Source organism: Colius striatus, chromosome 3 (assembly GCF_028858725.1).
Source record: "Colius striatus isolate bColStr4 chromosome 3, bColStr4.1.hap1, whole genome shotgun sequence".
Lineage (NCBI taxonomy): Eukaryota > Metazoa > Chordata > Aves > Coliiformes > Coliidae > Colius > Colius striatus.
Window position 1 is genome coordinate 17,040,312 of NC_084761.1, and position 14,182 is coordinate 17,054,493.

The window sequence follows — 14,182 nt, forward strand, 5'->3', positions numbered from 1 at the left end:
GGGGGTAGCTATGGGAGGTGTGTGGGCTATGTGGGCTGTGTGGGCTATGGGTGCCATGGGAACGTGTGGGGGTAGCTATGGGAGGTGTGTGGGCTATGGGAGGTGTGTGAGCTGTGGGTGCCATGGGAACGTGTGGGGGTAGCTATGGGAGGTGTGTGGGCTATGTGGGCTGTGTGGGCTGTGGGTGCCATGGGAACGTGTGGGGGTAACTATGGGAGGTGTGTGGGCTATGGGAGGTATGTGAGCTGTGGGTGCCATGGGAACGTGTGGGGGTAGCTATGGGAGGTGTGTGGGCTATGGGAGGTATGTGAGCTGTGGGTGCCATGGGAACGTGTGGGGGTAGCTATGGGAGGTGTGTGGGCTATGGGTGCCATGGGAACGTGTGGGGGTAACTATGGGAGGTGTGTGGGCTATGGGAGGTGTGTGAGCTGTGGGTGCCATGGGAACGTGTGGGGGTAGCTATGGGAGGTGTGTGGGCTATGGGAGGTATGTGAGCTGTGGGTGCCATGGGAACGTGTGGGGGTAGCTATGGGAGGTGTGTGGGCTATGGGTGCCATGGGAACGTGTGGGGGTAACTATGGGAGGTGTGTGGGCTATGGGAGGTGTGTGAGCTGTGGGTGCCATGGGAACGTGTGGGGGTAGCTATGGGAGGTGTGTGGGCTATGTGAGGTGTGTGGGCTATGGGTGCCATGGGAACGTGTGGGGGTAGCTATGGGAGGTGTGTGGGCTATGTGGGCTGTGTGGGCTATGGGTGCCATGGGAACGTGTGGGGGTAGCTATGGGAGGTGTGTGGGCTATGGGAGGTGTGTGAGCTGTGGGTGCCATGGGAACGTGTGGGGGTAGCTATGGGAGGTGTGTGGGCTATGTGGGCTGTGTGGGCTATGGGTGCCATGGGAACGTGTGGGGGTAGCTATGGGAGGTGTGTGGGCTATGTGGGCTGTGTGGGCTATGGGTGCCATGGGAACGTGTGGGGGTAGCTATGGGAGGTGTGTGGGCTATGGGAGGTGTGTGAGCTGTGGGTGCCATGGGAACGTGTGGGGGTAGCTATGGGAGGTGTGTGGGCTATGTGAGGTGTGTGGGCTGTGGGTGCCATGGGAACGTGTGGGGGTAGCTATGGGAGGTGTGTGGGCTATGGGAGGTGTGTGAGCTGTGGGTGCCATGGGAACGTGTGGGGGTAGCTGTGGGAGGTGTGTGGGCTATGGGAGGTGTGTGGGCTGTGGGTGCCATGGGAACGTGTGCGCTGCGGGGCTGCGCGGGGCCGCGCGGGCAGTTCAAGTGGCGGCCGCCCCGGCCCGTGGTGCACCGCGGCGCCAAGATGGCGGCGCCCAGCGAGGGCCGGCAGGGTCGCGGCGCCTCGTCGTTCCCGGGCACCGAGAGCGGTCCGTTCTCCTTCCCCTTCGCCGCCCCGCGCGGTGCCGCGGGCTCCGGGGCCGAGGAGCGGTCCAAGAAGCCGTGCCGGGCCTGCACGGATTTCAAGAGCTGGCTCCGGGAGCAGAGGCAGCAGGCGGCCCCGGGCGGGGTGAGGCGGCGGCTTTCCCGCGGGAGGCGCGGCGGGAGCTTTCTCGGTCAGCGCGGGGCCTGGGGCAGCGGCCGGCCCACGGCCCCCGTAGAGCTGAGAACCGGGCCGCCATCTTGCCCCCCAGGTGTGAGGGGGCTATGCGTCCCCCTCCTCGGGGTGTTGGCGGGACAGGGGCGGGATTTCGCCCTTGCGGGAGTGTGTAAGGGACCTCCATCCTCTCCCTGCCGGGTGCGAAGTTGGGGTTTGGCCGTTGTGCCCTGCTGAGAGTGTGAAGGGTCTGATATCTCCCCCCCCGCCCCCTTATCCTCCCGCCTGGCTACAAAGGGGTTGTTTCCTCGTTAAGCACCAGCATCCTGTCACAACCCTCTCTCCTGCTGCAGGACCTGACGGTCACAGAGGATAAAGAGCCACCACCGGACTGTCCCCTCGACAGCGAGCAGCTGGGCCGCAGCACCTGGGCCTTCCTGCACACCATGGCAGCCTACTACCCTGACCACCCCACCAGCACCCAGCAGAAGGAGATGAGGGATTTCATCAACCTCTTCTCCAAGTTCTACCCCTGCGAGCACTGCGCTGAGGATCTGAGGGAAAAGTGAGTTGCTTTGTTGTGGGTTTGTGGGTTTTTTTTGTAACTGTTGCTGAGGGGACTAGCCTGAAATGCTGGGCTGCAGTAGCTGTTTGCATTACCAGCAGCTCTTCCTGCATTTGGGGCTTATAGCTACCTGATCTGGTTTCTTCCATTATTACATAAATCTGAGATACACTTAATGAAAAGAACAAAAGCCTTTTCTCCTGCTATCAGGTTGCATGCTGCCTCCGAGGCTTCCCTCAGGTGATTGCAGGATTTTCTGGTTCAAATGGAACTTGTGCTCAGTTGTGGAATTAGACTTGAAATAATTTGGCTTTCAGGAGGCAAATGTTCTTCAACCCCGGAAAATCCCCTTTATTGACAACCTCAGCAGTAGAAGAAAAGTCTGAAATGGGCTGTGATGTTTGATAAAGTTTTCTACTCCTGTTACTGTCAACTATTTTCTTGAAAGTTTTAACTCCTCTTTTCTGGATGATGAACATGCAAAAGAAGTTTGAAGCCTAATCACTGACTCAGCAGGCATCACATGGCAAAACAAGGACTTTTTTTCCCATTTATTATTCTGCTTTTAAAAATCAGTGTTTTGATGGACTCAAGTCCTTGCCTTTTATCATAGATGAGCTGTTTGACTCCTGCATCTTTTCCAGGAGTAGGCAGTGAATAAAACCAAGCCAGCTGCAGCCATCAGAATTTTATGGTGGAGGTTTGGCCTCTGGTAATTAGTGATCTCTGTGTTCTCTCTTCTGTGTTCTCTTAGAGAGTCTCCTTGAAAGGTAACTCTTGCTGTCAGTGTGCAATGTGCCTGCCATGAGTACTGAAGTTAGTGACTGTAAAGAAGTAACATTTGTTTCCTCTTCCCTGTTTGCAGATTACGTACAAATCAGCCTGATACTAGCACCAGAAATAACTTCTCCCAGTGGTTGTGTCTTCTTCATAATGAAGTGAACAGGAAACTGGGGAAATCTGAATTTGACTGCTCTCGTGTGGATGAGCGCTGGCGAGATGGTTGGAAAGATGGCAGTTGTGATTAATCCATAGAGACCTCTCTGGAAATCTGATAGACCAGTTCAGCCCTGTTGAGTGACTACAGGGAGACGTGGGAGCCGGTCGCTGTGTGTCTGTGTGTGTGACTGGTGTGGCTTGTGGGGCTGAATATCAACTCCTTCTCAAAGTAAATTTGAAAGTCTTATCCTAATAGTATTTTGATAAAATGTTTTCTAAGTGATTGCATAAATGTGGTAGCTGAGGGACTGAGGCTTTACATTTGACACAGGAAGTGCCAGAAATCTGTGAAATGAAGTTGCTGACAAACTCGTGGAGACTTTTCCATGACGACATTTCCTTATTTTAGGGACATTTGCATACTTTGGTTCGCTAGAATCCATTTTCCCAGGGGCTGCCCTGTGGCACTTTATGTATGTCTGCAGGCATCATCCTGATGTTTTGGAAAATGCATCTGATTGTCATTTTCATTTCTATTGTTCTAATAGAGAACAGTTACCCTCTGTTTTGTGCCAAGTTCGTAGCCTCGGATCTCTAGGAGACCTACAGTGCTTGCTTTTAAACTTGCATCCTGTTCCTTTAGTAAAAGGCCTGAAGGCAGGTACATTTCATTTAAATACCAAAATCGTGGAGCCCAGATTCTCAGTTTATTTTTGTGTTTCATCCTATGTAAGAGGGCGTTGTAGAGAGAGAAACAAAGGCAGGATGAAAAACAAATCCATCTGATGAGTGGAATGAAGTATCAACTGGGTGAAAATCAAATGTTTTAAATAAATTGCCAATTTTCTTTGGATCCAGAAGTGGTGTGATGATAAGTTCTACTGGAGTACTTACTCTTAAAGCAGATAACCTCTTCATCTCCGCTCTGAACTTCTGTCTCTCATGAAAATAGCTTGAGACTGATACCTGCAACGAAGCATACTCAGCTTTGTTTGGCACACAGTATTTCTGATGTGTTTCAAAATTCTTGATTGATACTTGCTGGCCTGGTTGATTTTTGGTGTTATCACCTAGCTGAAAATCTCTCTTAGAATAAAATGACTTCACAAGGCCCTTGCAGTATCTTTGTCCTGCTTAAGCCCCTGATGTCAGCTTTGTGTAGTCTTTATTGCAGGGGGCATTCGAAGCAGTCTCTTGGGTACATTCCCTCTGAAGAAACTGCTCCGAGTCCACGCTAGATGCATTTTCCCTAGGTCAGCTGTAGTGCATCAGTGTATTGATACCTAAGTGTGAATTTCAAATTCAAGTGGAGTAGCAGCATAAATAATTTACACCACAATGCATATTAACACACATCTCTAAAAAAACTCCAAGAAGACAGCTTACAAAAAAAAGTCAAAATAATTTCAAGTTCTTGAAGTAGACATTGATGTCATGCCTTTACTGTACTTCTGGCTGTGAAGAGTTTGCAGGAGTTTGCACAAAGCATGACGACAGTAGGCTTTTTGTTCCTGTACTTCCTGCTGAGATTCTCTTGCGTGTTCTAGTGAGCTTCCTTATTTTATGACACTACAGTATGTTTGTGAGTTTACTCTTGCTGATTGATAATTTCCTGGAAATGGTAGTGGTACTTTTTATAAGTGTTAAAGAGTATGTTGACAGCTCATATCTAAGAACTTTGATCTTTACACCTGTGTTAGTGGGGCTCCTTAGTTTTCAGGAAAGCAATAAGAACTTTGGAAATAGGTTTTAATGTTTTATGGCCTGTTCAAGTTGGACCTGTTAAAACACTATGAAACAAATTTTATGGACTGATTATTCTTGAAGTAACGTTCCTAACAGAACAATCAAACCTGATGATAAGGGACTTCACAAAGAAGTATGCAGTCTGAATTAAGGCCTGAAGATATATTAAAAGTGCTTAGAAAATTTCTCTATTAGCATGTGGAGGATCTTAGAACAAATAAATTCCAGCCCTTGGGTTTTGTCTTTTTGGTAATAAACTCTGGCTCCAAAACAAATCACGTTGGTATCCACTAGTGGAAGGGGACCAAGGAAAAGGCTGTAGTCCTCCTGTTTTGTCAGGCATGACCCAAATTACCCAGTTCTGTCAGGATAGTTTCAGCAGCTGGGGTTATGGACATGCATTTCCTTCTGGCCTTGGTTGTGCTAGAGGAGGAATTTGCTGTTCTTCCTTTCCAGTCTGCTCCTTGTCTATTCACTGAGACAGTTTGATCACCGATGGAGCAGATGATGCGATTTCTTTCTAATTTGCTTCAGTGTCGATAAGGAGGTTGGATAAACACCTGTCTCATCCCTTTTCATCTTCATGCTGAGAAGGGGCCAGGTCGTCCCTGCGTTGCAGTTACCGTGCAGCACGCCTGGGGCGCAGCTGCCTTCTGTTGGCTAACTTCTGCAGGTAACCTGCACTGTACTGCAGCATCTGTCCACGGCATGGCTGTAGAGAGGGAAATAAACCTGGATCTTGCTCAGAATCGGGGCTAGCACCTGTGACAACACATTTTCTGTCCCCACGTGTTGTTCTTAAAGGAAGTGGTAGAGGTGTGCAGAGGGAAAGCCCCTTTGGGTGTGCTGTTCTGCAGGGGCAGGGGAAGAGCCTTAAAGCTAAAGGCAGCATCTGCTTCCTAATCACGAGACCACCAGCTATGGCTATTAGGGTGTTGTTAGGGCAGCCTGTAACTTCACTAAGTGGCCATTTGGTAAAACAGATGCTTGCACTCTGTTCTCTCATGTTTATGGCTTTGCAGAAGAGCTTTGGCTTAGATGTTTCTCAGGCATACTATAATCTCTGTGGACTTGACTGTGCAGGGACAGGAAGGATTTTTTTGCTGCTCATTTGTACCACATGTCAAGTTTTAATCTTCTGTAAGCAATTTCTATTGAAGATACTTGTATTTGTGTACAGAAAATTGTGAATTCTAAATGCACTTGATTAAATCTAGTTTTAAAAGTATCTGTATTCAAATTATATTTCCTGTTTATGTGAAAATAATAAAGGAACAGAGTTCACTCCTGGCTTCCCTACTGCATGAGGCCTTAGGAAGAGGCATCATCCTGTGCTCGTGTGTCTAACCTCCTTTGTGCCGATATATGGCTGCCTGAGCTTGGCTGCTCAGCTGAGGCGGTGTGATTCTGGCTGTGTGCTGATCAGAGAAAATGAGGCTGCAGCTGGTCCTTTTCTATTGTAATGCTGAATTGATGAAATTCTCTGTGGCTTGAGAAGCTACCAAAGTGCAGTTATTTTTGGGCAGCAGGTCCTTGCCCATCATATTGGAGTTTGGTTTGATGTGGGAACCAGGGGAATATTTTAGGGGGTTCAAGTGTGGGGTTTTTTGTTGTGTATTTCAGACAGCATTAAGAGTAGTGTTACAGTTGAGAGTAGCTCAAATCAAGCTGGATTTGAGCAGCGTGGCAGAGGATGGTGTCATCCCCTGAAGAGCTGTGTTTGTTAACTGTGTATTCACTGCACAGCCCATCACATGCTCCAGAAAGGGGAAGCTGCTTCCTATCAGTAAGATAGGAAGCAAGACAAAGGCTTTGCAAGAAAAGCACAGCCAGGTGCAGGTGCTGCCTGAGGACCTTGTGGGACCTTCCTCAAGAGCTGCTCCTCTGTAACAGGCAGCTGGCTAACCTTTCAGCTTCACAAAGGACATGCTGTTTTCAGGGATGGGTTTGTGTTCATAGCTGTAATTCAGGTGGTTTTTTTTTTCTTTTTTAATTCCCTGCATCAAAAGCAAAGAGCAGGGAGCCACGAGGGAATCGTCCACTTCATGCATGGGAGGCAGAGTTGCTTAAGGAAGTAACAGCAGAGATGCTGAAGGAAGTACCACTATGCCTTAACATTTTCCCAGGGATTAGCTATTCCTTTGCAGTGTGTTTGGTGTACACAGTCTCCTGTTGACAGTAAGATCCTCATTGCCTTTGCTTGCATGTCTGTCTTGCTCAGCCCTGTTACAGACAGTGTGTGATATTTCTGACTGTTGAGTTTTACGGGCCTGGAGGGGGTAAAGTTTAGATTTTGGTTTGGGATTTTTTTTTTCCCCAATTCCTATCAGCATTTATTTATAATTTTTAATATATTTTTCCCCATGCCTGGACAGACTGTTGAGATTTTCTGTCTGAATGGTGAGGAGGAGCTGTTCAATATTTTGTGTAGCCACAAATAAACACTTCGGTAGAAGCCGCCAAAAAGGTGGTGTGAAATCATCTCTTGATTTTTTTTTTTAGGCTAATAGGAAATACAATAAAGCAAAACCACAGCTATGAGCATGTAGGCACATCAGCACTTAGAAGGAAGAAGAGTGTTTGAGAGGATGAGGGTCAGGGTTGTGGTCAGCTGGAGCTGAGTCCCCCAGAAAAGCAGACCTGAGCACCATGTGTGGATCACAAGCTGGCTGCCCCAGCCAGTGCAGGTGTGTCTGCACGGATGCACAATGAATTCACAGTCAAGGGAGCTGCCAGACAGTAGTAGCTGGCATGCAGCATTCACCCACTGCACCTCAGAAAGCTTGCCACAGCTGGCAAAACTCTGGAACAAAGGCTGGTTCCTCACAACTAAGGATTAGTGGGAGGAAGGATTAGTTGGTACCTTTAGCTGTGCTGGTGCTGGGCTATCTGCTATTGCTGTCAGTTCTTCATTTTGGTAATTCTTAACACTTCCAGAAGCAGCACTGGCATTTGACCAGCTTTGAATCTGTTCTGTTCCTCTTGGAGTGTGTCCCTAGTGTCTGCACTTACTGAGTTAGTGAAGGGTAGCTAACACAGCCTGGAAAGTCAAGCCAGTGTTTGTCTGGGCTCAAGGTATCGGGCAGCCTCCCACTCAGACGGTGGTCCGAGTCCCGCACTTGCCTCTCTGACCTTGCTGCGTTGCTCCCTGTAGAAAGGTGCCCTGTGCCTCTGTGCATTGTGCAAGTGCAGGCTGCTGCGTTTTCTTTCCTCTTGCTGGTCTCAGGTTTTCCCTCCCATAGATGACATACCATTATGCTGCTTGGCTTCTTCTCTCTGTAGCTGCCATGTGCTTCGCAGGGATGAAGCTACAGGGAAAATTTACTTTGCACTTTAACCAAGGCAACAGTAGAGGGCAACAAAGCCTGTATTTCGTTGACTTTCTTGTCCCTTCTCTAGAGTAGCAACTGCTCCAGGTATCAAATGATAGTTCCTTTCTTGTGGTTTTCGGGAGGCGATTTTGGTAACTTCAGTTACATTTCAAACTAGTGTCCAGTACCTCTTGTATAATTACCTAAATGAGGGATATGTTAATTCTCTGTCTGCAGCTAAAATCTGCACTTGAAAGTATAATAAAACACTGTCTGGCTGCTTTCTCCAGCATTTCTAATCTTCATCCCACAGCTGGTCATATATGGAGAAGTTGTGGCTTTTTTTTATTAGGTCATTAACAGATTGGAAAGAGTAAATTAATTTGATTTTATAATTTCATATCAGTCACTTTCTTACTCAGAGCCCTGTGTGGATGACATAGGAGGCTGCTTGCTTGTAGGATACTTCATCTGTGGCCAGCCTTCAGAGGTGGCAGAGATTGTAGGTCCTGTGGCTTGCTTCGTTCCTCCTGTGGTCTAAGCCAACAGCAGATGTGCCTTGCTCAAAGGTGGTCAGGTCCATGCTGGCTCAGCTCAGTGGTGCCACCCACAGGCTCTTTAGTGGATGCGCAGGCTCGTGTAGGCTCTTGCACGGACCGGGCATGGGCGAGGGGAAGGGTATGCAGCAGTCATGAAACAGGCATTGGTTTTAGTCAGGGAAGGAATCAAACTGACTAGGTGTGATGGTCATCTGCTCTGGAGGCTTTATGGAGGAAAAAGAGGATTTGGAAGGAAGATCACAGGACAGTCATGGCTTCAGGAAAGCTGTTCCTTTTGGAGAAAAAAGGATCAGGATCAGGCAACCCAGCCTTTCTGCACAGGAAGAGGTAGGAAGAAATCCCACAGTTTCATGGGAGTCTTGCCTTGAATTAGGAGATCTGTGGGAAAGAAAACAGCTGAGGTGGTTCAATATCTTCCCCACTGCAGATACTAGGCAGCTATTTCATGCAGTTCCCCGAAGCTTCCAGTTTTAGCAGAACGCTAAGCTTTAGATCTAAACTGAAGTTCCAGGACTAGGTGGGGACTTTTCTTTCAAATGCTCAGTATGGTCAGGCAAAGCTGGGCTTTCGCTGCTTCCTCCATCCTTGATGTGTGTTCCAAACCACCAGTAGTGTGGGAAAGTGAATTGTGTGACTGTGCCTTACACCCTTCTTCTTAGATGGGGTAAAAGATCTGCAAGGTGTGTCAAACAAGGCCCATATGGCGAGAGTGTGTGGCTGGAAACTCAAGAGATCAAAGTTCAGTTTGTAGTCATAAACTTCTTGGTAGACTCCAGGTAAGTCACTTCGTCTTTTGCAGCCATACTTCCACTTCTGCAAAATGGGGATAAAAATAGTGGTTTCAGCAGTTTTTGCCTGTATTTCCCATTTAGATGACAGTCTCTTTCAGGAAGGCTGTTTTCATGTGCTTGTACTGCACAGACCTGCCCCTGAGGCTGAGATGAGTGATTTCACTAGAGTGAACAATCCATCCTTATGTCTTTCGTTTGAATCCGAGGACCTGTTTGGTTGTTTCTGTATTCACTTTAGAAACTAAATATTTTTATATCCAGTATCTCACTATAAATACCACATTCCTTATGCAAACATTGTGGCCTTTCTCCCCCAGAACCTGCACTTGTGGGTCTTGGGTTCTTGTGTAACGTGAGCAGAGATGGTGACACCAGAAAGACTGAGCTGAGAGAGCTCCTTTGGCAGCAAAACTTGATGTGTCTCAAATGAGAATTGTAGAAGCTGTGCATATCAGAGCACAGCTCGAGCTGCTCGGCAGCTGCCCCTTGTTCTTGTAGCTGTCAACTCTGCTTGTGTTACCACACCTGCTTAGCTGCAGCACCCAGCAGGTAGCAGATTACAAGCATCAAAGTTAACATATTGGTGAGACCCTACAGGATGTCACTTGCTGTTGTGGTCCTCAGGAGGTCGGCTTAGAAAACAGATAGAGATCTTATTTCCCTTTTGTCTAGCTCCTCCCGAGGTGCTGTGCACCTTCACGCAGCAGAGTTCAGACCAGTGGCTGAGTCAGATCAGATTGTTGATTTGCCAAAACCCCCAAAATTTTCATGCTATAAACTATTCTGAGAAGAGGCAAAGAATAAATTTAGTAGGTGAGAAGTCAAGCCTGCAACCACACCACTGGAAAGTGTTTTGAAAGCCTTTGGGGTTTTTGTTCAGTTTGGTTTTTATGCAAGTACTGAGACATTAACTCTTCTGTTAAAAAAAAAAGCTGTGTCAGTTAATTGAGTTCTGTTATCCAAATCTTCCCCTGGTGATTGCAGTTGGTAAAGTGTTCTGCCTATTTTTCTAGCATACATATAAACCTTCTGTTTATACTTGAACAGTAACTGCTGAATCCCACCTGAGAAATGTCTGCATTTCAGAAGTGGATGAGTAACCAGCTGATAAACAACCTTACAGATATTTTTGGATCTCTTAGGGTGGAGGACATTAAGTAGCTTTCTAGCTATAGCATGTTCAGGTATTGCCAATCATGAAGTCCATTCTCTGTTAACGGACACTATGAATGTCTAAGCACCTCTCAAGTATTTCCATCAGCTGTCCTGTTCTTCTCCAGGCTAATGGCTGAAGGCTGTATTAGCCAGATTCTAATGAATGTCAGGCAAAGCATTTCAGAGTAACAAGTAAATGAACACATATCAAAGTAGTGCTCGAAGCGTGCTGCCCAGGGAATGCGAAGGACAAGCCGTTTTGCCACCCACGCCCGTGCGAGACGGCATCGGAGCTCGGCGAGCTGCCGGAGGCGGTGGCTGCGAACGTGGGCGGAGCACGTCGGGCTCTCGCGGGCACGCTGCGGACAGCCGGCGGTCTGCTGCTCCGGGCGCTCGGAACAACAGCGGAGCGACAAATACATCGGCACAGCCGGGGAGCAGGGCAGCTGGGTTATTTGAGAGACGTGAGGTAGAAAGCATGGCTGGAACAGCCTGCCCAGGGAGGGTGTGAAGGTTTCCAAACCCACCTGGACGTGTTCCTGGGTGACCTGATGGAGGGAAACCTGCTTTAGGAGAGGGTTGGACTGGTTCGTCTCCAGAGGTCCCTTCCAACCCCCACCGTTCTTCGATTCTGTGATTGTTTTGCCTGCCAAATCAGGAGCATCCCACTGCTGCCCTCTGCCACATAGCATCAGTCCTGCTAAAGAAGTCGTATTCATTCATCTCCATTACTGGGTGTCCTGTGGGCCCGGTCCCTGCCGTCGCAGTGCTGGAATGCTGGAGCAGGGTGCCCCAGCCATCTGCTTGGGATTGTTACAAACATGTTCTGCTTTCCAGAGCAACATTGGCATGGCTGATAGTCATTCAGCTGATGACGAGTAACTTGGTAGGCTTTCATAAATTGGTTATGTTCAGCCATTTGTCCTTCAAAAACATCACCACTCTTAGCTCTGTAGACCTGGTTGAGGTCAGTCCTTAGCTGAATGGGTAGGGCTGACTCGAACAGGCTTTGAAGGAAGAGATAGCCCCATGTCTTGTCTCCTCAAGGTTGCCATGTCTGCATACTTACTCTTGCGTAAAAACCTGATCTCTTTAAATAGTCACTGTGACTACAAGAAGCAGGAAGCAAGCCCATGTTTTACACTACCATTAATTAAATTCTCATTGAAATCCAGAGGAAATGGTCAATACAGACAGAATTTGTTCAAACTGAACAAGTGCTCTGGAAAGTGCCATTTCTAAGCACTGTTCCCCATTTGATGGGGAAAATGTTGAGGATGCAATATCCTTTCCCGTTACTGGCTGGCTCTGTGTATCTGTCGGCTTACTTGCAGCAATAGGAAATGAAACAAATACAGTTTGCATGTAGGCTAGAGATAGTTGCTGTGCTTTATCTGCAGTGTAGCAGGGGAAAAAAATAGCACAACATGATATGAAAAAATGTGTGTATAAACATACTGCACCCAGCAGAAGTTGGAGAGGTGAACCTCGACAAAAGAGAAAAGTTTTGAAGCAGGGATTTCAGTGGGGATCTTGCCTGATGCATCACGGTCGTGCCCTGAAGTGTATAAACCATAAATCTGTCTGAGAACAAATTGTCACAGTTTCATGGTAGCGTCTAAAAGATTCAGGCTTGGTCCCTTGTGCTTTGCATTGTCCAAAATATGCTGGTCCCAGTCGGGATATGAGCTGGGCAAGTTGTTTTAGAAAGATGAAAAAGAGTTTTTCCCAATGTCAGAAAACCAAGGGCAGACCCTCATAGGTGTAGGCAATTCCCTGTGCAGTACCCCTGGGATCACACTGCTCTCCTACCCCACAGCTTGCTTAATGCCATCAGTTTTCTGAGGGTCACTCAGAGGACACTGGGACAGCAGCTTCTAAACTGGTGAATCTGTTGGGAGATCTCACCCATGGTAATCCCTTCAAGTGAATATGCTCTTTATTCTTAACCTGGCATTCAGGAGGCAGCTGATGGTGCTCTTGATACTGGGGTGCAATCCCTGGCCAGCCCCATGAGACATCCTGCCAGCAGAAAGCAGGAAAGACCAGCCTGCTATGCTCTTCATAGCCATTTCTTTCACATAGTCAAATGTGATTTCCACTGAGCTGGGGGCATGGAGGAACGAAAGGCTGAGATCTGCTTTTCCTGCTGAGAGTCAGAAATAGATCTGGAGAGATGATGACTCACCTGTAATGGGGGAAAACTGAATGGCATAATTTGGAGCTTTAATGGTTAAATCCCAATTCCACCTGCCAGAAAGAACAGACTGGCAAAGCTGCAAAAGGCCAAAGTGAGCCAGAGCCAGGGCCTGGCACACGGGAACCCTCTGCCTTGTTACAGCGTTTTACATGTAAGGGGCTGAACATGCCTGCTACACGTGTGCCCAGTGCAATCTGGTACTGGCACTGGTCCCTGCATGAGGAAACGAGCTCTATGGACAGCAGGACGGGAGGAAAGCTGGTGGGGAGCCACGAGGAGCCCCCCAGCCCCAGCCAGAGGCCTGCTCTGTGCCAGCAGTGCATGCGTACTCCTCTCTGCCACTTTCCCTGCAGTTCCTGTCCGAAGCAGAGATGATGTCAGAGTTGTCATGGCATCAGTATCTATGGAACCGGAATCATCATCACGGTGCTACGAAAACTAACTCAGGAGATGGTCCTGGAGCTGCAGGGGGGAACTCCCTTTGCAGTAATTGAGGGTTTCCCTCTGTAAGGTTCCTCTCTTTTTCCTCTTTCCTACCATCCCTGCAGTGGGAGCAGGGCTGGGGCTTGGCCCCCTCCCACCCCTTGGCAGGTCTGGGTGCCTTGTTTCCTTCAAAAGGTAAGCAAGAGCTTCAGCCCTGACAGTCCTCACTTCCCTTTTCTTGCTCCAGCTAAGGGCTGTGTCTCACTGTGAAGCGGTGCCAAGCCTTTCCCTTCACCATGCAAACAGGCTTCTCTTGGCCAAAAGCAGGGCACTCCCAGGCTCTCGCTCCCCAGCAGAGGTGACAGCCGCCCTCTCTGCTGTTAGTTCCGCCTGTCCGTGCTATCAGTACAGCTGTCAGCAGGTCTGAGTGGAGGAAGGGTGTTTCACTTAGGGAAAGCATGGTGTGCATCTGCAGCAGAGGTGAGCTGAGCAGAGTGGTCACCTCCCAGCACTCTTGAGTCACAGCATCTCTCTCCTGCCAACCACTCAGGTGCTTACAGCCTCATGGCTTGCCCTGGCCATAGCACAGGTAGCCCTTTGGCATTGCATGGTGACAGTGGCATAGTGTAGTGACCCTTGTGGTGGCCCTACCCTGGCCATAGCACGCTGTCCCTAGGAGCAACAGGATGGCCAAGCAGGGCCACAGGATGGACTAGCACAGCGATCCTGGCCAGGGCATGGCATCCTGGTAGCCCCTGCCGTGGCACTGTGACCACGGCCGTAGCAGGGTGTCCCTGGCTGCCGCACAGTGACCACGGCCGCGGCTCTATGACACTGGCCGAACCGCGGTGCCCAGGGCCACAGCGCGGTGTGCACGGACGCGTCCCGCCGCCCCGGGCCCGCAGCTCGGGCTCGCTGGGAGAGGGCGGCGCGCCGGGCGCGTGCA

At 48.9% G+C, this 14,182-nt stretch overlaps 1 protein-coding gene across 1 annotated transcript; it reads left to right on the forward strand.

Moving 5' to 3' along the window:
• The first annotated feature begins 1,288 nt into the window (after nucleotides 1-1,288).
• Nucleotides 1,289-5,994, forward strand: GFER (growth factor, augmenter of liver regeneration). The gene is made up of 3 exons (XM_061992972.1): nucleotides 1,289-1,519; nucleotides 1,900-2,111; nucleotides 2,977-5,994. Exons 1-3 carry the CDS (start codon nucleotides 1,316-1,318, stop codon nucleotides 3,137-3,139), a joined length of 579 nt encoding a protein of 192 aa, XP_061848956.1. The 5' UTR covers nucleotides 1,289-1,315; the 3' UTR covers nucleotides 3,140-5,994.
• The last annotated feature ends 8,188 nt before the right edge of the window (nucleotides 5,995-14,182 follow it).

What these genes read in the sequence shown, in the direction of transcription:
- GFER (XM_061992972.1), top strand. Translation starts at nt 1,316, where the DNA reads ATGGCGGCGCCCAGCGAGGGCCGGCAGGGTCGCGGCGCCTCGTCGTTC. An exon ending in AGCAGGCGGCCCCGGGCGGG is followed by an intron (nt 1,520 to 1,899) that starts GTGAGGCGGCGG and finishes CTCCTGCTGCAG; the next exon opens with GACCTGACGGTCACAGAGGA. An exon ending in GCTGAGGATCTGAGGGAAAA is followed by an intron (nt 2,112 to 2,976) that starts GTGAGTTGCTTT and finishes CCCTGTTTGCAG; the next exon opens with ATTACGTACAAATCAGCCTG.